At 49.7% G+C, this 25,000-nt stretch overlaps 1 protein-coding gene across 1 annotated transcript in view; it reads right to left on the bottom strand.

Moving 5' to 3' along the window:
- The window catches only part of LOC106592268 (dixin-A), a 140,496-nt gene that overhangs the window by 97,128 nt on the left and 18,368 nt on the right, over positions 1 to 25,000 (bottom strand). The window contains exon 5 of the mRNA XM_045688922.2: positions 24,911 to 25,000. Coding sequence (XP_045544878.2) covers positions 24,911 to 25,000 — 90 coding nt within the window. The remainder of the gene's footprint in view (positions 1 to 24,910) is intronic.

Raw genomic sequence — 25,000 nt, 5'->3', positions numbered from 1 at the left:
GGCACGCTCCAACACTCAGACATCATTACAGATAGCCAGGGGCACGCTCCAACACTCAGACATCATTACAGATAGCCAGGGGCACGCTCCAACACTCAGACATCATTACAGATAGCCAGGGGCACGCTCCAACACTCAGACATCATTACAGATAGCCAGGGGCACGCTCCAACACTCAGACATCATTACAGATAGCCAGGGGCACGCTCCAACACTCAGACATCATTACAGATAGCCAGGGGCACGCTCCAACACTCAGACATCATTACAGATAGCCAGGGGCACGCTCCAACACTCAGACATCATTACAGATAGCCAGGGGCACGCTCCAACACTCAGACATCATTACAGATAGCCAGGGGCACGCTCCAACACTCAGACATCATTACAGATAGCCAGGGGCACGCTCCAACACCCAGACATCATTACAGATAGCCAGGGGCATGCTCCAACACTAAGACATCATTACAGATAGCCAGGGTTACGCTCCAACACTCAGACATCATTACAGATAGCCAGGGGCACGCTCCAACACTCAGACATCATTACAGATAGCCAGGGGTACGCTCCAACACTGAGACATCATTACAGATAGCCAGGGGTACACAATAACACTCAGACATCATTACAGATAGCCAGGGGTACACAATAACACTCAGACATCATTACAGATAGCCAGGGGCACGCTCCAACACTCAGACATCATTACAGATAGCCAGGGGCACGCTCCAACACTCAGACATCATTACAGATAGCCAGGGGCACGCTCCAACACTCAGACATCATTACAGATAGCCAGGGGCACGCTCCAACACTCAGACATCATTACAGATAGCCAGGGGCACGCTCCAACACTCAGACATCATTACAGATAGCCAGGGGCACGCTCCAACACTCAGACATCATTACAGATCGCCAGGGGCACGCTCCAACACTCAGACATCATTACAGATAGCCAGGGGCACGCTCCAACACTCAGACATCATTACAGATAGCCAGGGGCACGCTCCAACACTCAGACATCATTACAGATAGCCAGGGGCACGCTCCAACACTAAGACATCATTACAGATAGCCAGGGGTACGCTCCAACACTCAGACATCATTACAGATAGCCAGGGGTACACAATAACACTCAGACATCATTACAGATAGCCAGGGGCACGCTCCAACACTCAGACATCATTACAGATAGCCAGGGGCACGCTCCAACACTCAGACATCATTACAGATAGCCAGGGGCACGCTCCAACACTCAGACATCATTACAGATAGCCAGGGGTACGCTCCAACACTCAGACATCATTACAGATAGCCAGGGGTACACAATAACACTCAGACATCATTACAGATAGCCAGGGGCACGCTCCAACACTCAGACATCATTACAGATAGCCAGGGGTACGCTCCAACACTCAGACATCATTACAGATAGCCAGGGGTACACAATAACACTCAGACATCATTACAGATAGCCAGGGGCACGCTCCAACACTCAGACATCATTACAGATAGCCAGGGGTACGCTCCAACACTAAGACATCATTACAGATAGCCAGGGGCACGCTCCAACACTCAGACATCATTACAGATAGCCAGGGGCACGCTCCAACACTAAGACATCATTACAGATAGCCAGGGGTACGCTCCAACACTCAGACATCATTACAGATAGCCAGGGGCACGCTCCAACACTCAGACATCATTACAGATAGCCAGGGGTACGCTCCAACACTCAGACATCATTACAGATAGCCAGGGGTACACAATAACACTCAGACATCATTACAGATAGCCAGGGGTACACAATAACACTCAGACATCATTACAGATAGCCAGGGGCACGCTCCAACACTCAGACATCATTACAGATAGCCAGGGGCACGCTCCAACACTCAGACATCATTACAGATAGCCAGGGGCACGCTCCAACACTCAGACATCATTACAGATAGCCAGGGGCACGCTCCAACACTCAGACATCATTACAGATAGCCAGGGGCACGCTCCAACACTCAGACATCATTACAGATAGCCAGGGGCACGCTCCAACACTCAGACATCATTACAGATAGCCAGGGGCACGCTCCAACACTCAGACATCATTACAGATAGCCAGGGGCACGCTCCAACACTCAGACATCATTACAGATAGCCAGGGGTACGCTCCAAAACTCAGACATCATTACAGATAGCCAGGGGTACACAATAACACTCAGACATCATTACAGATAGCCAGGGGCACACTCCAACACTCAGACATCATTACAGATAGCCAGGGGCACGCTCCAACACTCAGACATCATTACAGATAGCCAGGTGCACGCTCCAACACTCAGACATCATTACAGATAGCCAGGGGTACGCTCCAACACTCAGACATCATTACAGATAGCCAGGGGTACACAATAACACTCAGACATCATTACAGATAGCCAGGGGCACGCTCCAACACTCAGACATCATTACAGATAGCCAGGGGTACGCTCCAACACTCAGACATCATTACAGATAGCCAGGGGTACACAATAACACTCAGACATCATTACAGATAGCCAGGGGCACGCTCCAACACTCAGACATCATTACAGATAGCCAGGGGTACGCTCCAACACTCAGACATCATTACAGATAGCCAGGGGCACACTCCAACACTCAGACATCATTACAGATAGCCAGGGGTACGCTCCAACACTCAGACATCATTACAGATAGCCAGGGGTACGCTCCAACACTCAGACATCATTACAGATAGCCAGGGGCATGCTCCAACACTCAGACATCATTACAGATAGCCAGGGGCACGCTCCAACACTCAGACATCATTACAGATAGCCAGGGGTACGCTCCAACACTCAGACATCATTACAGATAGCCAGGGGTACACAATAACACTCAGACATCATTACAGATAGCCAGGGGTACACAATAACACTCAGACATCATTACAGATAGCCAGGGGCACGCTCCAACACTCAGACATCATTACAGATAGCGAGGGGCACGCTCCAACACTCAGACATCATTACAGATAGCCAGGGGCACGCTCCAACACTCAGACATCATTACAGATAGCCAGGGGCACGCTCCAACACTCAGACATCATTACAGATAGCCAGGGGCACGCTCCAACACTCAGACATCATTACAGATAGCCAGGGGTACGCTCCAACACTCAGACATCATTACAGATAGCCAGGGGTACGCTCCAACACTAAGACATCATTACAGATAGCCAGGGGCACGCTCCAACACTCAGACATCATTACAGATAGCCAGGGGCACGCTCCAACACTAAGACATCATTACAGATAGCCAGGGGTACGCTCCAACACTCAGACATCATTACAGATAGCCAGGGGCACGCTCCAACACTCAGACATCATTACAGATAGCCAGGGGTACGCTCCAACACTCAGACATCATTACAGATAGCCAGGGGTACACAATAACACTCACACATCATTACAGATAGCCAGGGGTACACAATAACACTCAGACATCATTACAGATAGCCAGGGGCACGCTCCAACACTCAGACATCATTACAGATAGCCAGGGGCACGCTCCAACACTCAGACATCATTACAGATAGCCAGGGGCACGCTCCAACACTCAGACATCATTACAGATAGCCAGGGGTACGCTCCAACACTCAGACATCATTACAGATAGCCAGGGGTACACAATAACACTCAGACATCATTACAGATAGCCAGGGGCACGCTCCAACACTCAGACATCATTACAGATAGCCAGGGGTACGCTCCAACACTCAGACATCATTACAGATAGCCAGGGGCACACTCCAAAACTCAGACATCATTACAGATAGCCAGTGGTACGCTCCAACACTCAGACATCATTACAGATAGCCAAGGGTACGCTCCAACACTCAGACATCATTACAGATAGCCAGGGGCACGCTCCAACACTCAGACATCATTACAGATAGCCAGGGGCACGCTCCAACACTCAGACATCATTACAGATAGCCAGGGGTACGCTCCAACACTCAGACATCATTACAGATAGCCAGGGGCACACTCCAACACTCAGACATCATTACAGATAGCCAGGGGCACGCTCCAACACTCAGACATCATTACAGATAGCCAGGGGCACGCTCCAACACTCAGACATCATTACAGATAGCCAGGGGCACGCTCCAACACTCAGACATCATTACAGATAGCCAGGGGCACACTCCAACACTCAGACATCATTACAGATAGCCAGGGGAACGCTCCAACACTCAGACATCATTACAGATAGCCAGGGGCACGCTCCAACACTCAGACATCATTACAGATAGCCAGGGGCACGCTCCAACACTCAGACATCTTTACAGATAGCCAGGGGTACGCTCCAACACTCAGACATCATTACAGATAGCCAGGGGCACGCTCCAACACTCAGACATCATTACAGATAGCCAGGGGCACGCTCCAACACTCAGACATCATTACAGATAGCCAGGGGCACGCTCCAACACTCAGACATCATTACAGATAGCCAGGGGTACGCTCCAACACTCAGACATCATTACAGATAGCCAGGGGTACACAATAACACTCAGACATCATTACAGATAGCCAGGGGTACACAATAACACTCAGACATCATTACAGACAGCCAGGGGCACGCTCCAACACTCAGACATCTTTACAGATAGCCAGGGGCACGCTCCAACACTCAGACATCATTACAGATAGCCAGGGGCACGCTCCAACACTCAGACATCATTACAGATAGCCAGGGGCACGCTCCAACACTCAGACATCATTACAGATAGCCAGGGGTACACAATAACACTCAGACATCATTACAGATAGCCAGGGGCACGCTCCAACACTCAGACATCATTACAGATAGCCAGGGGCACGCTCCAACACTCAGACATCATTACAGATAGCCAGGTGCACGCTCCAACACTCAGACATCATTACAGATAGCCAGGGGTACGCTCCAACACTCAGACATCATTACAGATAGCCAGGGGTACACAATAACACTCAGACATCATTACAGATAGCCAGGGGCACGCTCCAACACTCAGACATCATTACAGATAGCCAGGGGTACGCTCCAACACTCAGACATCATTACAGATAGCCAGGGGTACACAATAACACTCAGACATCATTACAGATAGCCAGGGGCACGCTCCAACACTCAGACATCATTACAGATAGCCAGGGGTACGCTCCAACACTCAGATATCATTACAGATAGCCAGGGGCACACTCCAACACTCAGACATCATTACAGATAGCCAGGGGTACGCTCCAACACTCAGACATCATTACAGATAGCCAGGGGTACGCTCAAACACTCAGACATCATTACAGATAGCCAGGGGCACGCTCCAACACTCAGACATCATTACAGATAGCCAGGGGCACGCTCCAACACTCAGACATCATTACAGATAGCCAGGGGCACGCTCCAACACTCAGACATCATTACAGATAGCCAGGGGTACGCTCCAACACTAAGACATCATTACAGATAGCCAGGGGCACGCTCCAACACTCAGACATCATTACAGATAGCCAGGGGCACGCTCCAACACTAAGACATCATTACAGATAGCCAGGGGTACGCTCCAACACTCAGACATCATTACAGATAGCCAGGGGCACGCTCCAACACTCAGACATCATTACAGATAGCCAGGGGTACGCTCCAACACTCAGACATCATTACAGATAGCCAGGGGTACACAATAACACTCACACATCATTACAGATAGCCAGGGGTACACAATAACACTCAGACATCATTACAGATAGCCAGGGGCACGCTCCAACACTCAGACATCATTACAGATAGCCAGGGGCACGCTCCAACACTCAGACATCATTACAGATAGCCAGGGGCACGCTCCAACACTCAGACATCATTACAGATAGCCAGGGGTACGCTCCAACACTCAGACATCATTACAGATAGCCAGGGGTACACAATAACACTCAGACATCATTACAGATAGCCAGGGGCACGCTCCAACACTCAGACATCATTACAGATAGCCAGGGGTACGCTCCAACACTCAGACATCATTACAGATAGCCAGGGGCACACTCCAAAACTCAGACATCATTACAGATAGCCAGTGGGACGCTCCAACACTCAGACATCATTACAGATAGCCAAGGGTACGCTCCAACACTCAGACATCATTACAGATAGCCAGGGGCACGCTCCAACACTCAGACATCATTACAGATAGCCAGGGGCACGCTCCAACACTCAGACATCATTACAGATAGCCAGGGGTACGCTCCAACACTCAGACATCATTACAGATAGCCAGGGGCACACTCCAACACTCAGACATCATTACAGATAGCCAGGGGCACGCTCCAACACTCAGACATCATTACAGATAGCCAGGGGCACGCTCCAACACTCAGACATCATTACAGATAGCCAGGGGCACGCTCCAACACTCAGACATCATTACAGATAGCCAGGGGCACACTCCAACACTCAGACATCATTACAGATAGCCAGGGGAACGCTCCAACACTCAGACATCATTACAGATAGCCAGGGGCACGCTCCAACACTCAGACATCATTACAGATAGCCAGGGGCACGCTCCAACACTCAGACATCTTTACAGATAGCCAGGGGTACGCTCCAACACTCAGACATCATTACAGATAGCCAGGGGCACGCTCCAACACTCAGACATCATTACAGATAGCCAGGGGCACGCTCCAACACTCAGACATCATTACAGATAGCCAGGGGCACGCTCCAACACTCAGACATCATTACAGATAGCCAGGGGTACGCTCCAACACTCAGACATCATTACAGATAGCCAGGGGTACACAATAACACTCAGACATCATTACAGATAGCCAGGGGTACACAATAACACTCAGACATCATTACAGATAGCCAGGGGCACGCTCCAACACTCAGACATCATTACAGATAGCCAGGGGCACGCTCCAACACTCAGACATCATTACAGATAGCCAGGGGCACGCTCCAACACTCAGACATCATTACAGATAGCCAGGGGCACGCTCCAACACTCAGACATCATTACAGATAGCCAGGGGCACGCTCCAACACTCAGACATCATTACAGATAGCCAGGGGCACGCTCCAACACTCAGACATCATTACAGATAGCCAGGGGCACGCTCCAACACTCAGACATCATTACAGATAGCCAGGGGCACGCTCCAACACTCAGACATCATTACAGATAGCCAGGGGTACGCTCCAAAACTCAGACATCATTACAGATAGCCAGGGGTACACAATAACACTCAGACATCATTACAGATAGCCAGGGGCACGCTCCAACACTCAGACATCATTACAGATAGCCAGGGGCACACTCCAACACTCAGACATCATTACAGATAGCCAGGGGAACGCTCCAACACTCAGACATCATTACAGATAGCCAGGGGCACGCTCCAACACTCAGACATCATTACAGATAGCCAGGGGCACGCTCCAACACTCAGACATCTTTACAGATAGCCAGGGGTACGCTCCAACACTCAGACATCATTACAGATAGCCAGGGGCACGCTCCAACACTCAGACATCATTACAGATAGCCAGGGGCACGCTCCAACACTCAGACATCATTACAGATAGCCAGGGGCACGCTCCAACACTCAGACATCATTACAGATAGCCAGGGGTACGCTCCAACACTCAGACATCATTACAGATAGCCAGGGGTACACAATAACACTCAGGACATCATTACAGATAGCCAGGGGTACACAATAACACTCAGACATCATTACAGACAGCCAGGGGCACGCTCCAACACTCAGACATCATTACAGATAGCCAGGGGCACGCTCCAACACTCAGACATCATTACAGATAGCCAGGGGCACGCTCCAACACTCAGACATCATTACAGATAGCCAGGGGCACGCTCCAACACTCAGACATCATTACAGATAGCCAGGGGCACGCTCCAACACTCAGACATCATTACAGATAGCCAGGGGCACGCTCCAACACTCAGACATCATTACAGATAGCCAGGGGTACGCTCCAAAACTCAGACATCATTACAGATAGCCAGGGGTACACAATAACACTCAGACATCATTACAGATAGCCAGGGGCACGCTCCAACACTCAGACATCATTACAGATAGCCAGGGGCACGCTCCAACACTCAGACATCATTACAGATAGCCAGGTGCACGCTCCAACACTCAGACATCATTACAGATAGCCAGGGGTACGCTCCAACACTCAGACATCATTACAGATAGCCAGGGGTACACAATAACACTCAGACATCATTACAGATAGCCAGGGGCACGCTCCAACACTCAGACATCATTACAGATAGCCAGGGGTACGCTCCAACACTCAGACATCATTACAGATAGCCAGGGGTACACAATAACACTCAGACATCATTACAGATAGCCAGGGGCACGCTCCAACACTCAGACATCATTACAGATAGCCAGGGGTACGCTCCAACACTCAGATATCATTACAGATAGCCAGGGGCACACTCCAACACTCAGACATCATTACAGATAGCCAGGGGTACGCTCCAACACTCAGACATCATTACAGATAGCCAGGGGTACGCTCCAACACTCAGACATCATTACAGATAGCCAGGGGCACGCTCCAACACTCAGACATCATTACAGATAGCCAGGGGCACGCTCCAACACTCAGACATCATTACAGATAGCCAGGGGCACGCTCCAACACTCAGACATCATTACAGATAGCCAGGGGCACGCTCCAACACTCAGACATCATTACAGATAGCCAGGGGTACGCTCCAACACTAAGACATCATTACAGATAGCCAGGGGCACGCTCCAACACTCAGACATCATTACAGATAGCCAGGGGCACGCTCCAACACTAAGACATCATTACAGATAGCCAGGGGTACGCTCCAACACTCAGACATCATTACAGATAGCCAGGGGCACGCTCCAACACTCAGACATCATTACAGATAGCCAGGGGTACGCTCCAACACTCAGACATCATTACAGATAGCCAGGGGTACACAATAACACTCACACATCATTACAGATAGCCAGGGGTACACAATAACACTCAGACATCATTACAGATAGCCAGGGGCACGCTCCAACACTCAGACATCATTACAGATAGCCAGGGGCACGCTCCAACACTCAGACATCATTACAGATAGCCAGGGGCACGCTCCAACACTCAGACATCATTACAGATAGCCAGGGGTACGCTCCAACACTCAGACATCATTACAGATAGCCAGGGGTACACAATAACACTCAGACATCATTACAGATAGCCAGGGGCACGCTCCAACACTCAGACATCATTACAGATAGCCAGGGGCACGCTCCAACACTCAGACATCATTACAGATAGCCAGGGGCACGCTCCAACACTCAGACATCATTACAGATAGCCAGGGGCACGCTCCAACACTCAGACATCATTACAGATAGCCAGGGGCACGCTCCAACACTCAGACATCATTACAGATAGCCAGGGGCACGCTCCAACACTCAGACATCATTACAGATAGCCAGGGGCACGCTCCAACACTCAGACATCATTACAGATAGCCAGGGGCACGCTCCAACACTCAGACATCATTACAGATAGCCAGGGGTACGCTCCAAAACTCAGACATCATTACAGATAGCCAGGGGTACACAATAACACTCAGACATCATTACAGATAGCCAGGGGCACGCTCCAACACTCAGACATCATTACAGATAGCCAGGGGCACACTCCAACACTCAGACATCATTACAGATAGCCAGGGGAACGCTCCAACACTCAGACATCATTACAGATAGCCAGGGGCACGCTCCAACACTCAGACATCATTACAGATAGCCAGGGGCACGCTCCAACACTCAGACATCTTTACAGATAGCCAGGGGTACGCTCCAACACTCAGACATCATTACAGATAGCCAGGGGCACGCTCCAACACTCAGACATCATTACAGATAGCCAGGGGCACGCTCCAACACTCAGACATCATTACAGATAGCCAGGGGCACGCTCCAACACTCAGACATCATTACAGATAGCCAGGGGTACGCTCCAACACTCAGACATCATTACAGATAGCCAGGGGTACACAATAACACTCAGGACATCATTACAGATAGCCAGGGGTACACAATAACACTCAGACATCATTACAGACAGCCAGGGGCACGCTCCAACACTCAGACATCTTTACAGATAGCCAGCGGCACGCTCCAACACTCAGACATCATTACAGATAGCCAGGGGCACGCTCCAACACTCAGACATCATTACAGATAGCCAGGGGCACGCTCCAACACTCAGACATCATTACAGATAGCCAGGGGCACGCTCCAACACTCAGACATCATTACAGATAGCCAGGGGCACGCTCCAACACTCAGACATCATTACAGATAGCCAGGGGCACGCTCCAACACTCAGACATCATTACAGATAGCCAGGGGTACGCTCCAAAACTCAGACATCATTACAGATAGCCAGGGGTACACAATAACACTCAGACATCATTACAGATAGCCAGGGGCACGCTCCAACACTCAGACATCATTACAGATAGCCAGGGGCACGCTCCAACACTCAGACATCATTACAGATAGCCAGGTGCACGCTCCAACACTCAGACATCATTACAGATAGCCAGGGGTACGCTCCAACACTCAGACATCATTACAGATAGCCAGGGGTACACAATAACACTCAGACATCATTACAGATAGCCAGGGGCACGCTCCAACACTCAGACATCATTACAGATAGCCAGGGGTACGCTCCAACACTCAGACATCATTACAGATAGCCAGGGGTACACAATAACACTCAGACATCATTACAGATAGCCAGGGGCACGCTCCAACACTCAGACATCATTACAGATAGCCAGGGGTACGCTCCAACACTCAGATATCATTACAGATAGCCAGGGGCACACTCCAACACTCAGACATCATTACAGATAGCCAGGGGTACGCTCCAACACTCAGACATCATTACAGATAGCCAGGGGTACGCTCCAACACTCAGACATCATTACAGATAGCCAGGGGCACGCTCCAACACTCAGACATCATTACAGATAGCCAGGGGCACGCTCCAACACTCAGACATCATTACAGATAGCCAGGGGCACGCTCCAACACTCAGACATCATTACAGATAGCCAGGGGCACGCTCCAACACTCAGACATCATTACAGATAGCCAGGGGTACGCTCCAACACTAAGACATCATTACAGATAGCCAGGGGCACGCTCCAACACTCAGACATCATTACAGATAGCCAGGGGCACGCTCCAACACTAAGACATCATTACAGATAGCCAGGGGTACGCTCCAACACTCAGACATCATTACAGATAGCCAGGGGCACGCTCCAACACTCAGACATCATTACAGATAGCCAGGGGTACGCTCCAACACTCAGACATCATTACAGATAGCCAGGGGTACACAATAACACTCACACATCATTACAGATAGCCAGGGGTACACAATAACACTCAGACATCATTACAGATAGCCAGGGGCACGCTCCAACACTCAGACATCATTACAGATAGCCAGGGGCACGCTCCAACACTCAGACATCATTACAGATAGCCAGGGGCACGCTCCAACACTCAGACATCATTACAGATAGCCAGGGGTACGCTCCAACACTCAGACATCATTACAGATAGCCAGGGGTACACAATAACACTCAGACATCATTACAGATAGCCAGGGGCACGCTCCAACACTCAGACATCATTACAGATAGCCAGGGGTACGCTCCAACACTCAGACATCATTACAGATAGCCAGGGGCACACTCCAAAACTCAGACATCATTACAGATAGCCAGTGGTACGCTCCAACACTCAGACATCATTACAGATAGCCAAGGGTACGCTCCAACACTCAGACATCATTACAGATAGCCAGGGGCACGCTCCAACACTCAGACATCATTACAGATAGCCAGGGGCACGCTCCAACACTCAGACATCATTACAGATAGCCAGGGGTACGCTCCAACACTCAGACATCATTACAGATAGCCAGGGGCACACTCCAACACTCAGACATCATTACAGATAGCCAGGGGCAAGCTCCAACACTCAGACATCATTACAGATAGCCAGGGGCACGCTCCAACACTCAGACATCATTACAGATAGCCAGGGGCACGCTCCAACACTCAGACATCATTACAGATAGCCAGGGGCACACTCCAACACTCAGACATCATTACAGATAGCCAGGGGAATGCTCCAACACTCAGACATCATTACAGATAGCCAGGGGCACGCTCCAACACTCAGACATCATTACAGATAGCCAGGGGCACGCTCCAACACTCAGACATCTTTACAGATAGCCAGGGGTACGCTCCAACACTCAGACATCATTACAGATAGCCAGGGGCACGCTCCAACACTCAGACATCATTACAGATAGCCAGGGGCACGCTCCAACACTCAGACATCATTACAGATAGCCAGGGGCACGCTCCAACACTCAGACATCATTACAGATAGCCAGGGGTACGCTCCAACACTCAGACATCATTACAGATAGCCAGGGGTACACAATAACACTCAGACATCATTACAGATAGCCAGGGGCACGCTCCAACACTCAGACATCATTACAGATAGCCAGGGGCACACTCCAACACTCAGACATCATTACAGATAGCCAGGGGAACGCTCCAACACTCAGACATCATTACAGATAGCCAGGGGCACGCTCCAACACTCAGACATCATTACAGATAGCCAGGGGCACGCTCCAACACTCAGACATCTTTACAGATAGCCAGGGGTACGCTCCAACACTCAGACATCATTACAGATAGCCAGGGGCACGCTCCAACACTCAGACATCATTACAGATAGCCAGGGGCACGCTCCAACACTCAGACATCATTACAGATAGCCAGGGGCACGCTCCAACACTCAGACATCATTACAGATAGCCAGGGGTACGCTCCAACACTCAGACATCATTACAGATAGCCAGGGGTACACAATAACACTCAGACATCATTGCAGATAGCCAGGGGTACACAATAACACTCAGACATCATTACAGACAGCCAGGGGCACGCTCCAACACTCAGACATCTTTACAGATAGCCAGGGGCACGCTCCAACACTCAGACATCATTACAGATAGCCAGGGGCACGCTCCAACACTCAGACATCATTACAGATAGCCAGGGGCACGCTCCAACACTCAGACATCATTACAGATAGCCAGGGGCACGCTCCAACACTCAGACATCATTACAGATAGCCAGGGGCACGCTCCAACACTCAGACATCATTACAGATAGCCAGGGGCACGCTCCAACACTCAGCATCATTACAGATAGCCAGGGGTACGCTCCAAAACTCAGACATCATTACAGATAGCCAGGGGTACACAATAACACTCAGACATCATTACAGATAGCCAGGGGCACGCTCCAACACTCAGACATCATTACAGATAGCCAGGGGCACGCTCCAACACTCAGACATCATTACAGATAGCCAGGTGCACGCTCCAACACTCAGACATCATTACAGATAGCCAGGGGTACGCTCCAACACTCAGACATCATTACAGATAGCCAGGGGTACACAATAACACTCAGACATCATTACAGATAGCCAGGGGCACGCTCCAACACTCAGACATCATTACAGATAGCCAGGGGTACGCTCCAACACTCAGACATCATTACAGATAGCCAGGGGTACACAATAACACTCAGACATCATTACAGATAGCCAGGGGCACGCTCCAACACTCAGACATCATTACAGATAGCCAGGGGTACGCTCCAACACTCAGATATCATTACAGATAGCCAGGGGCACACTCCAACACTCAGACATCATTACAGATAGCCAGGGGTACGCTCCAACACTCAGACATCATTACAGATAGCCAGGGGTACGCTCCAACACTCAGACATCATTACAGATAGCCAGGGGCACGCTCCAACACTCAGACATCATTACAGATAGCCAGGGGCACGCTCCAACACTCAGACATCATTACAGATAGCCAGGGGTACGCTCCAACACTCAGACATCATTACAGATAGCCAGGGGTACACAATAACACTCAGACATCATTACAGATAGCCAGGGGTACACAATAACACTCAGACATCATTACAGATAGCCAGGGGCACGCTCCAACACTCAGACATCATTACAGATAGCCAGGGGCACGCTCCAACACTCAGACATCATTACAGATAGCCAGGGGCACGCTCCAACACTCAGACATCATTACAGATAGCCAGGGGCACGCTCCAACACTCAGACATCATTACAGATAGCCAGGGGCACGCTCCAACACTCAGACATCATTACAGATAGCCAGGGGCACGCTCCAACACTCAGACATCATTACAGATAGCCAGGGGCACGCTCCAACACTCAGACATCATTACAGATAGCCAGGGGTACGCTCCAACACTAAGACATCATTACAGATAGCCAGGGGCACGCTCCAACACTCAGACATCATTACAGATAGCCAGGGGCACGCTCCAACACTAAGACATCATTACAGATAGCCAGGGGTACGCTCCAACACTCAGACATCATTACAGATAGCCAGGGGCACGCTCCAACACTCAGACATCATTACAGATAGCCAGGGGTACGCTCCAACACTCAGACATCATTACAGATAGCCAGGGGTACACAATAACACTCAGACATCATTACAGATAGCCAGGGGTACACAATAACACTCAGACATCATTACAGATAGCCAGGGGCAAGCTCCAACACTCAGACATCATTACAGATAGCCAGGGGCACGCTCCAACACTCAGACATCATTACAGATAGCCAGGGGCACGCTCCAACACTCAGACATCATTACAGATAGCCAGGGGCACGCTCCAACACTCAGACATCATTACAGATAGCCAGGGGCACGCTCCAACACTCAGACATCATTACAGATAGCCAGGGGCACGCTCCAACACTCAGACATCATTACAGATAGCCAGGGGCACGCTCCAACACTCAGACATCATTACAGATAGCCAGGGGCACGCTCCAACACTCAGACATCATTACAGATAGCCAGGGGCACGCTCCAACACTCAGACATAATAACAGATAGCCAGGGGTACGCTCCAACACTCAGACATCATTACAGATAGCCAGGGGTACACAATAACACTCAGACATCATTACAGATAGCCAGGGGCACGCTCCAACACTCAGACATCATTACAGATAGCCAGGGGCACGCTCCAACACTCAGACATCATTACAGATAGCCAGGGGCACGCTCCAACACTCAGACATCATTACAGATAGCCAGGGGTACGCTCCAACACTCAGACATCATTACAGATAGCCAGGGGTACACAATAACACTCAGACATCATTACAGATAGCCAGGGGCACGCTCCAACACTCAGACATCATTACAGATAGCCAGGGGTACGCTCCAACACTCAGACATCATTACAGATAGCCAGGGGCACACTCCAAAACTCAGACATCATTACAGATAGCCAGTGGTACGCTCCAACACTCAGACATCATTACAGATAGCCAAGGGTATGCTCCAACACTCAGACATCATTACAGATAGCCAGGGGCACGCTCCAACACTCAGACATCATTACAGATAGCCAGGGGTACGCTCCAACACTCAGACATCATTACAGATAGCCAGGGGCACACTCCAACACTCAGACATCATTACAGATAGCCAGGGGCACGCTCCAACACTCAGACATCATTACAGATAGCCAGGGGCACGCTCCAACACTCAGACATCATTACAGATAGCCAGGGGCACGCTCCAACACTCAGACATCATTACAGATAGCCAGGGGCACACTCCAACACTCAGACATCATTACAGATAGCCAGGGGAACGCTCCAACACTCAGACATCATTACAGATAGCCAGGGGCACGCTCCAACACTCAGACATCATTACAGATAGCCAGGGGCACGCTCCAACACTCAGACATCTTTACAGATAGCCAGGGGTACGCTCCAACACTCAGACATCATTACAGATAGCCAGGGGCACGCTCCAACACTCAGACATCATTACAGATAGCCAGGGGCACGCTCCAACACTCAGACATCATTACAGATAGCCAGGGGCACGCTCCAACACTCAGACATCATTACAGATAGCCAGGGGCACGCTCCAACACTCAGACATCATTACAGATAGCCAGGGGAACGCTCCAACACTCAGACATCATTACAGATAGCCAGGGGCACGCTCCAACACTCAGACATCATTACAGATAGCCAGGGGTACGCTCCAACACTCAGACATCATTACAGATAGCCAGGGGCACGCTCCAACACTCAGACATCATTACAGATAGCCAGGGGCACGCTCCAACACTCAGACATCATTACAGATAGCCAGGGGAACGCTCCAACACTCAGACATCATTACAGATAGCCAGGGGCACGCTCCAACACTCAGACATCATTACAGATAGCCAGGGGTACGCTCCAACACTCAGACATCATTACAGATAGCCAGGGGCACGCTCCAACACTCAGACATCATTACAGATAGCCAGGGGCACGCCCCAACACTCAGACATCATTACAGATAGCCAGGGGCACACAATAACACTCAGACATCATTACAGATAGCCAGGGGCACGCTCCAACACTCAGACATCATTACAGATAGCCAGGGGCACGCTCCAACACTCAGACATCATTACAGATAGCCAGGGGCACGCTCCAACACTCAGACATCATTACAGATAGCCAGGGGCACGCTCCAACACTCAGACATCATTACAGATAGCCAGGGGCACGCTCCAACACTCAGACATCATTACAGATAGCCAGGGGCACGCTCCAACACTCAGACATCATTACAGATAGCCAGGGGTACACAATAACACTCAGACATCATTACAGATAGCCAGGGGCACGCTCCAACACTCAGACATCATTACAGATAGCCAGGGGCACGCTCCAACACTCAGACATCATTACAGATAGCCAGGGGCACGCTCCAACACTCAGACATCATTACAGATAGCCAGGGGTACACAATAACACTCAGACATCATTACAGATAGCCAGGGGTACACAATAACACTCAGACATCATTACAGATAGCCAGGGGCACGCTCCAACACTCAGACATCATTACAGATAGCCAGGGGCACGCTCCAACACTCAGACATCATTACAGATAGCCAGGGGAACGCTCCAACACTCAGACATCATTACAGATAGCCAGGGGTACACAATAACACTCAGACATCATTACAGATAGCCAGGGGCACGCTCCAACACTCAGACATCATTACAGATAGCCAGGGGCACGCTCCAACACTCAGACATCATTACAGATAGCCAGGGGCACGCTCCAACACTCAGACATCATTACAGATAGCCAGGGGCACGCTCCAACACTCAGACATCATTACAGATAGCCAGGGGTACACAATAACACTCAGACATCATTACAGATAGCCAGGGGTACACAATAACACTCAGACATCATTACAGATAGCCAGGGGCACACTCCAACACTCAGACATCATTACAGATAGCCAGGGGCACGCTCCAACACTCAGACATCATTACAGATAGCCAGGGGCACGCTCCAACACTCAGACATCATTACAGATAGCCAGGGGCACGCTCCAACACTCAGACATCATTACAGATAGCCAGGGGCACGCTCCAACACTCAGACATCATTACAGATAGCCAGGGGTACACAATAACACTCAGACATCATTACAGATAGCCAGGGGTACACAATAACACTTAGACATCATTACAGATAGCCAGGGGCACACAATAACACTCAGACATCATTACAGATAGCCAGGGGCACGCTCCAACACTCAGACATCATTACAGATAGCCAGGGGCACGCTCCAACACTCAGACATCATTACAGATAGCCAGGGGCACGCTCCAACACTCAGACATCATTACAGATAGCCAGGGGCACGCTCCAACACTCAGACATCATTACAGATAGCCAGGGGCACACTCCAACACTCAGACATCATTACAGATAGCCAGGGGAACGCTCCAACACTCAGACATCATTACAGATAGCCAGGGGCACGCTCCAACACTCAGACATCATTACAGATAGCCAGGGGCACGCTCCAACACTCAGACATCATTACAGATAGCCAGGGGCACGCTCCAACACTCAGACATCATTACAGATAGCCAGGGGTACACAATAACACTCAGACATCATTACAGATAGCCAGGGGTACACAATAACACTCAGACATCATTACAGATAGCCAAGGGTACACAATAACACTCAGACATCATTACAGATAGCCAGGGGTACACAATAACACTCAGACATCATTACAGATAGCCAGGGGTACACAATAACACTCAGACATCATTACAGATAGCCAGGGGTACACAATAACACTCAGACATCATTACAGATAGCCAGGGGTACACAATAACACTCAGACATCATTACAGATAGCCAGGGGTACACAATAACACTCAGACATCATTACAGATAGCCAGGGGTACACAATAACACTCAGACATCATTACAGATAGCCAGCGGTACACAATAACACTCAGACATCATTACAGATAGCCAGGGGTACACAATAACACTCAGACATCATTACAGATAGCCAGGGGTACACAATAACACTCAGCCATCATTACAGATAGCCAGGGGTACACAATAACACTCAGCCATCATTACAGATAGCCAGGGGTACACAATAACACTCAGACATCATTACAGATAGCCAGGGGTACACAATAACACTCAGACATCATTACAGATAGCCAGGGGTACACAATAACACTCAGACATCATTACAGATAGCCAGGGGTACACAATAACACTCAGACATCATTACAGATAGCCAGGGGTACACAATAACACTCACACATCATTACAGATAGCCAGGGGTACACAATAACACTCAGACATCATTACAGATAGCCAGGGGTACACAATAACACTCAGACATCATTACAGATAGCCAGGGGCACACAATAACACTCAGCCATCATTACAGATAGCCAGGGGTACACAATAACACTCAGACATCATTACAGATAGCCAGGGGTACACAATAACACTCAGACATCATTACAGATAGCCAGGGGTACACAATAACACTCAGACATCATTACAGATAGCCAGGGGTACACAATAACACTCAGACATCATTACAGATAGCCAGGGGTACACAATAACACTCAGACATCATTTACAAACGCTGAATGTGTGTTTAGTGAGTCCTCCAGATCAGAGGCAGTAGGGATGACCAGGGATGTTCTCTGTTTAGTGAGTCCTCCAGATCAGAGGCAGTAGGGATGTCCAGGGATGTTCTCTGTTTAGTGAGTCCTCCAGATCAGAGGCAGTAGGGATGACCAGGGATGTTCTCTGTTTAGTGAGTCCTCCAGATCAGAGGCAGTAGGGATGTCCAGGGATGTTCTCTGTTTAGTGAGTCCTCCAGATCAGAGGCAGTAGGGATGACCAGGGATGTTCTCTGTTTAGTGAGTCCTCCAGATCAGAGGCAGTAGGGATGACCAGGGATGTTCTCTGTTTAGTGAGTCCTCCAGATCAGAGGCAGTAGGGATGACCAGGGATGTTCTCTGTTTAGTGAGTCCACCAGATCAGAGGCAGTAGGGACAACCAGGGATGTTCTCTGTTTAGAGAGTCCTCCAGATCACAGGCAGTAGGGATGACCAGGGATGTTCTCTGTTTAGTGAGTCCTCCAGATCAGAGGCAGTAGGGATGACCAGGGATGTTCTCTGTTTAGTGAGTCCACCAGATCAGAGGCAGTAGGGACGACCAGGGATGTTCTCTGTTTAGAGAGTCCTCCAGATCAGAGGCAGTAGGGATGACCAGGGATGTTCTCTGTTTAGTGTGTGAATCGGACCATGTTCCTGTCCTGCTAAGCATTCAAAATGTAACGAGTAATTTGGGTGTCAGGGAAAATGTATGCAGTAAAAAGTACATAATTTTCTTTAGGAATGTGGTGAAGTAAAAGTAAAAATGGTCAAAAATATAAATAGTAAAATACTGATACCCCAAAAAACTTTTTTTACCTAAGTACTTTAGACCACTGCCCATTAGGGTGTCCACCCACGGTGTTCAGAATAACAGAAATCACATTTAGCTCATGGTAATTCATACTAACAGAACAGTCAGATTATGGTAATTCATACTAACAGAACAGTCAGATTATGGTAATTCATACTAACAGAACAGTCAGATTATGGTAATTCATACTAACAGAACATTCAGATTATGGTAATTCATACTAACAGAACAGTCAGATTATGGTAATTCATACTAACAGAACATTCAGATTATGGTAATTCATACTAACAGAACATTCAGATTATGGTAATTCACACTAACAGAACATTTACGTTATGGTAATTCATACTAACAGAACATTTACGTTATGGTAATTCATACTAACAGAACATTCAGATTATGGTAATTCATACTAACAGAACATTCAGATTATGGTAATTCATACTAACAGAAGATTTAGATTATGGTAATTCATACTAACAGAACATTCAGATTATGGTAATTCATACTAACAGAACATTCAGATTATGGTAATTCATACTAACAGAACATTTAGATTATGGTAATTCATACTAACAGAACATTCAGATTATGGTAATTCATACTAACAGAACATTCAGATTATGGTAATTCATACTAACAGAACATGCAAATCAAGGACGCAATGATGTGCGGTCTTTCTTTCCTCATAACTATGAAGATGTTAGAATAACTGTCCACATTTCCTTTTCCTCAGCCAACAAGATGAGCAACGAACAGCTAAATCACTAGCCTGTACTGTTCCTCAGCCAACAAGATGAGCAACGAACAGCTAAATCACTAGCCTGTACTGTTCCTCAGCCAACAAGATGAGTATCGAACAGCTAAATCACTAGCCTGTACTGTTCCTCAGCCAACAAGATGAGTATCGAACAGCTAAATCACTAGCCTGTACTGTTCCTCAGCTAACAAGATGAGTAACGAACAGCTAAATCACTAGCCTGTACTGTTCCTCAGCTAACAAGATGAGTATCGAACAGCTAAATCACTAGCCTGTACTGTTCCTCAGCCAACAAGATGAGTATCGAACAGCTAAATCACTAGCCTGTACTGTTCCTCAGCCAACAAGATGAGTATCGAACAGCTAAATCACTAGCCTGTACTGTTCCTCAGCCAACAAGATGAGCAACGAACAGCTAAATCACTAGCCTGTACTGTTCCTCAGCCAACAAGATGAGTATCGAACAGCTAAATCACTAGCCTGTACTGTTCCTCAGCCAACAAGATGAGTATCGAACAGCTAAATCACTAGCCTGTACTGTTCCTCAGCCAACAAGATGAGTATCGAACAGCTAAATCACTAGCCTGTACTGTTCCTCAGCCAACAAGATGAGTATCGAACAGCTAAATCACTACCCTGTACTGTTCCTCAGCTAACAAGATGAGTATCGAACAGCTAAATCACTAGCCTGTACTGTTCCTCAGCCAACAAGATGAGTATCGAACAGCTAAATCACTAGCCTGTACTGTTCCTCAGCCAACAAGATGAGTATCGAACAGCTAAATCACTAGCCTGTACTGTTCCTCAGCCAACAAGATGAGTATCGAACAGCTAAATCACTAGCCTGTACTGTTCCTCAGCCAACAAGATGAGTAACGAACAGCTAAATCACTAGCCTGTACTGTTCCTCAGCCAACAAGATGAGTATCGAACAGCTAAATCACTAGCCTGTACTGTTCCTCAGCCAACAAGATGAGTAACGAACAGCTAAATCACTAGCCTGTTAATCTACTATAGGCCAGTAGGCCCAGGCTACATCCCCACATTCACACAACAAGTAGGCCCAGGCTACAACCACACAACCAGTAGGCCCAGGCTACAACCCCACAACCAGTAGGCCCAGGCTACAACCCCACAACCAGTAGGCCCAGGCTACAACCCCACAACCAGTAGGCCCAGGCTACATCCCCACAACCAGTAGGCCCAGACTACATCCCCACAACCAGTAGGCCCAGACTACATCCCCACAACCAGTAGGCCCAGGCTACAACCCCACAACCAGTAGGCCCAGGCTACAACCCCACAACCAGTAGGCCCAGGCTACATCCCCACAACCAGTAGGCCCAGGCTACAACCCGACAACCAGTAGGCCCAGACTACATCCCCACAACCAGTAGGCCCAGGGTACAACCCCACAACCAGTAGGCCCAGGCTACATCCCCACAACCAGTAGGCCCAGGCTACAACCCCACAACCAGTAGGCCCAGGCTACAACCCCACAACCAGTAGGCCCAGGCTACAACCCTACATTCACACAACCAGTAGGCCCAGGCTACATCCCCACAACCAGTAGGCCCAGACTACATCCCCACAACCAGTAGGCCCAGGCTACAACCCCACAACCAGTAGGCCCAGGCTACATCCCCACAACCAGTAGGCCCAGGCTACAACCCCACATTCACACAACCAGTAGGCCCAGGCTACATCCCCACAACCAGTAGGCCCATGCTACAACTCCACAACCAGTAGGCCCAGGCTACAACCCCACAACCAGTAGGCCCAGGCTACAACCCCACAACCAGTAGGCCCAGGCTACATCCCCACAACCAGTAGGCCCAGGCTACAACCCCACATTCACACAACCAGTAGGCCCAGGCTACAACCCCACAACCAGTAGGCCCAGGCTACATCCCCACAACCAGTAGGCCCAGGCTACAACCCCACAACCAGTAGGCCCAGGCTACAACCCCACAACCAGTAGGCCCAGGCTACAACCCCACAACCAGTAGGCCCAGGCTACAACCCCACAACCAGTAGGCCCAGGCTACATAATGAGTCTGGTGCAACACATCAGAATGTTTAGCTGAAAAACAGTGGTCACCAAGCTATTCTGAGTCAAGATCACTTTCGTCGTCATAAAGCAAGCTGTGATTTACGACTCATTACTTCAAAAAAAAAACAGTTCTGGAGGAATGAGGCTGGGCAGTATTCATAAAATATTACCCCAGCATAGTGGCTATATGCCTGGCCTGCCAATATTGTTCTTCTCAAACAATATTATATTTCAAAACTCAAGCTTTGATAACAAAATAGATCGGTTGGTATGGCACTTGAGGCACTGCGGAGCATAAATTAAAATAATTAGCTTTTTTACTGTACTGATGGTCATGGTGCTTTCATGCCGCGTTCAACTGGGAACTCGGAAATCTCTGACCTACGAGCGATCAAGACAACTGGGCTCCGACTGGGACAAATCGTTTTGAATGGTCATCCAACTCAGAATACGAACTCTGGCCTCGTTCTAGAGCTCTGACTCTCCGACCTGAAGACCACTGACATGACGATTTCACCTCGTACAAGTTATGAAATCCTACTACTATAGCCTGCTTAGGCCTGTATCAAACTTGGCTGTGTGTGGGGGGTATGAGTGTCTGGGGGGTATGAGTGAGTGTGGGGGTATGGGTGTGGGGGTATGAGTGTGGGGGTATGAGTGTGTGGGGTATGAGTGCGTGGGGGGTATGAGTGCGTGGGGGGTATGAGTGTGGGGGTATGGGGGGTATGAGTGTGGGGGTATGAGTGAGTGTGGGGGTATGAGTGTATGGGGGTATGAGTGTGGGGATGTGAGTGTGGGGGTATGAGTGTATGGGGGTATGAGTGTATGGGGGGTATGAGTGTGGGGGTGTGAGTGTGGGGGTGTGAGTGTATGGGGGGTATGAGTGTGGGGGTGTGAGTGTCGGGGTATGAGTGTATGGGGGTATGAGTGTATGGGGGGTATGAGTGTGGGGGTATGAGTGTGGGGGTGTCAGTGAGTGTGGGGGTATGAGTGAGTGTGGGGGTAGTGAGTGTGTGGGTATGAGTGAGTGTGGGGGTGTGAGTGTGGGGGTGAGTGTGGGGGTATGAGTGTGGGGGTATGAGTGAGTGTGGGGGTATGAGTGAGTGTGGGGGTGTGAGTGTGGGGGTATGAGTGAGTGTGGGGGTGTGAGTGTGGGGGTGTGAGTGTGGGGGTGTGAGTGTGGTGGTGTGAGTGTGGGGGTGTGAGTGTGGGGGTATGGGTGTGGGGGTGTGAGTGTGGGGGTGTGAGTGTGGGGGTATGAGTGTGGGGGTATGGGTGTGGGGGTGTGAGTGTGGGGGTGTGAGTGTGGGGGTATGAGTGTGGGGGTGTGAGTGTGGGGGTGTGAGTGTGGGGGTGTGGGTGTGGGGGTGTGAGTGTGGGGGTATGAGTGTGGGGGTGTGAGTGTGGGGGTGTGAGTGTGGGGGTATGAGTGTGGGGGTGTGAGTGTGGGGGTGTGAGTGTGGGGGTGTGAGTGTGGGGGTATGAGTGTGGGGGTGTGGGTGTGGGGGTGTGAGTGTGGGGGTGTGAGTGTGGGGGTGTGGGTGTGGGGGTGTGAGTGTGGGGGTGTGAGTGTGGGGGTATGAGTGTGGGGGTGTGAGTGTGGGGGTGTGAGTGTGGGTGTGTGGGTGTGAGTGTGGGGGTGTGAGTGTGGGGGTGTGAGTGTGGGGGTGTGAGTGTGGGGGTGTGAGTGTGGTGGTGTAAGTGTGGGGGTGTGAGTGTGGGGGTATGAGTGTGGGGGTGTGAGTGTGGGGGTGTGAGTGTGGGGGTGTGAGTGTGGGGGTGTGAGTGTGGGGGTGTGAGTGTGGGGGTGTGGGTGTGGGGGTGTGAGTGTGGGGGTGCGAGTGTGGGGGTGTGAGTGTGGGTGTGTGGGTGTGGGGGTGTGAGTGTGGGGGTGTGAGTGTGGGGGTATGAGTGTGGGGGTGTGAGTGTGGGTGTGTGAGTGTGGGTGTGGGGGTATGAGTGTGGGGGTATGAGTGTGGGGGTGTAGTTACCTGCTTGGTGGTGTATCAGGATCGTCTGGCGGTCGTCTCTCATACTGCTGGACCAGAGCACGAACACACACCCCTCCATCCTCCTCTCCT

Source organism: Salmo salar, chromosome 11, assembly GCF_965601325.2.
Source record: "Salmo salar chromosome 11, fSalSal1, whole genome shotgun sequence".
Taxonomy (NCBI): Eukaryota; Metazoa; Chordata; class Actinopteri; order Salmoniformes; family Salmonidae; genus Salmo; species Salmo salar.
Note: the sequence above shows the minus strand (reverse complement) of the source record. Positions and strands in the feature narration are given on the sequence as shown.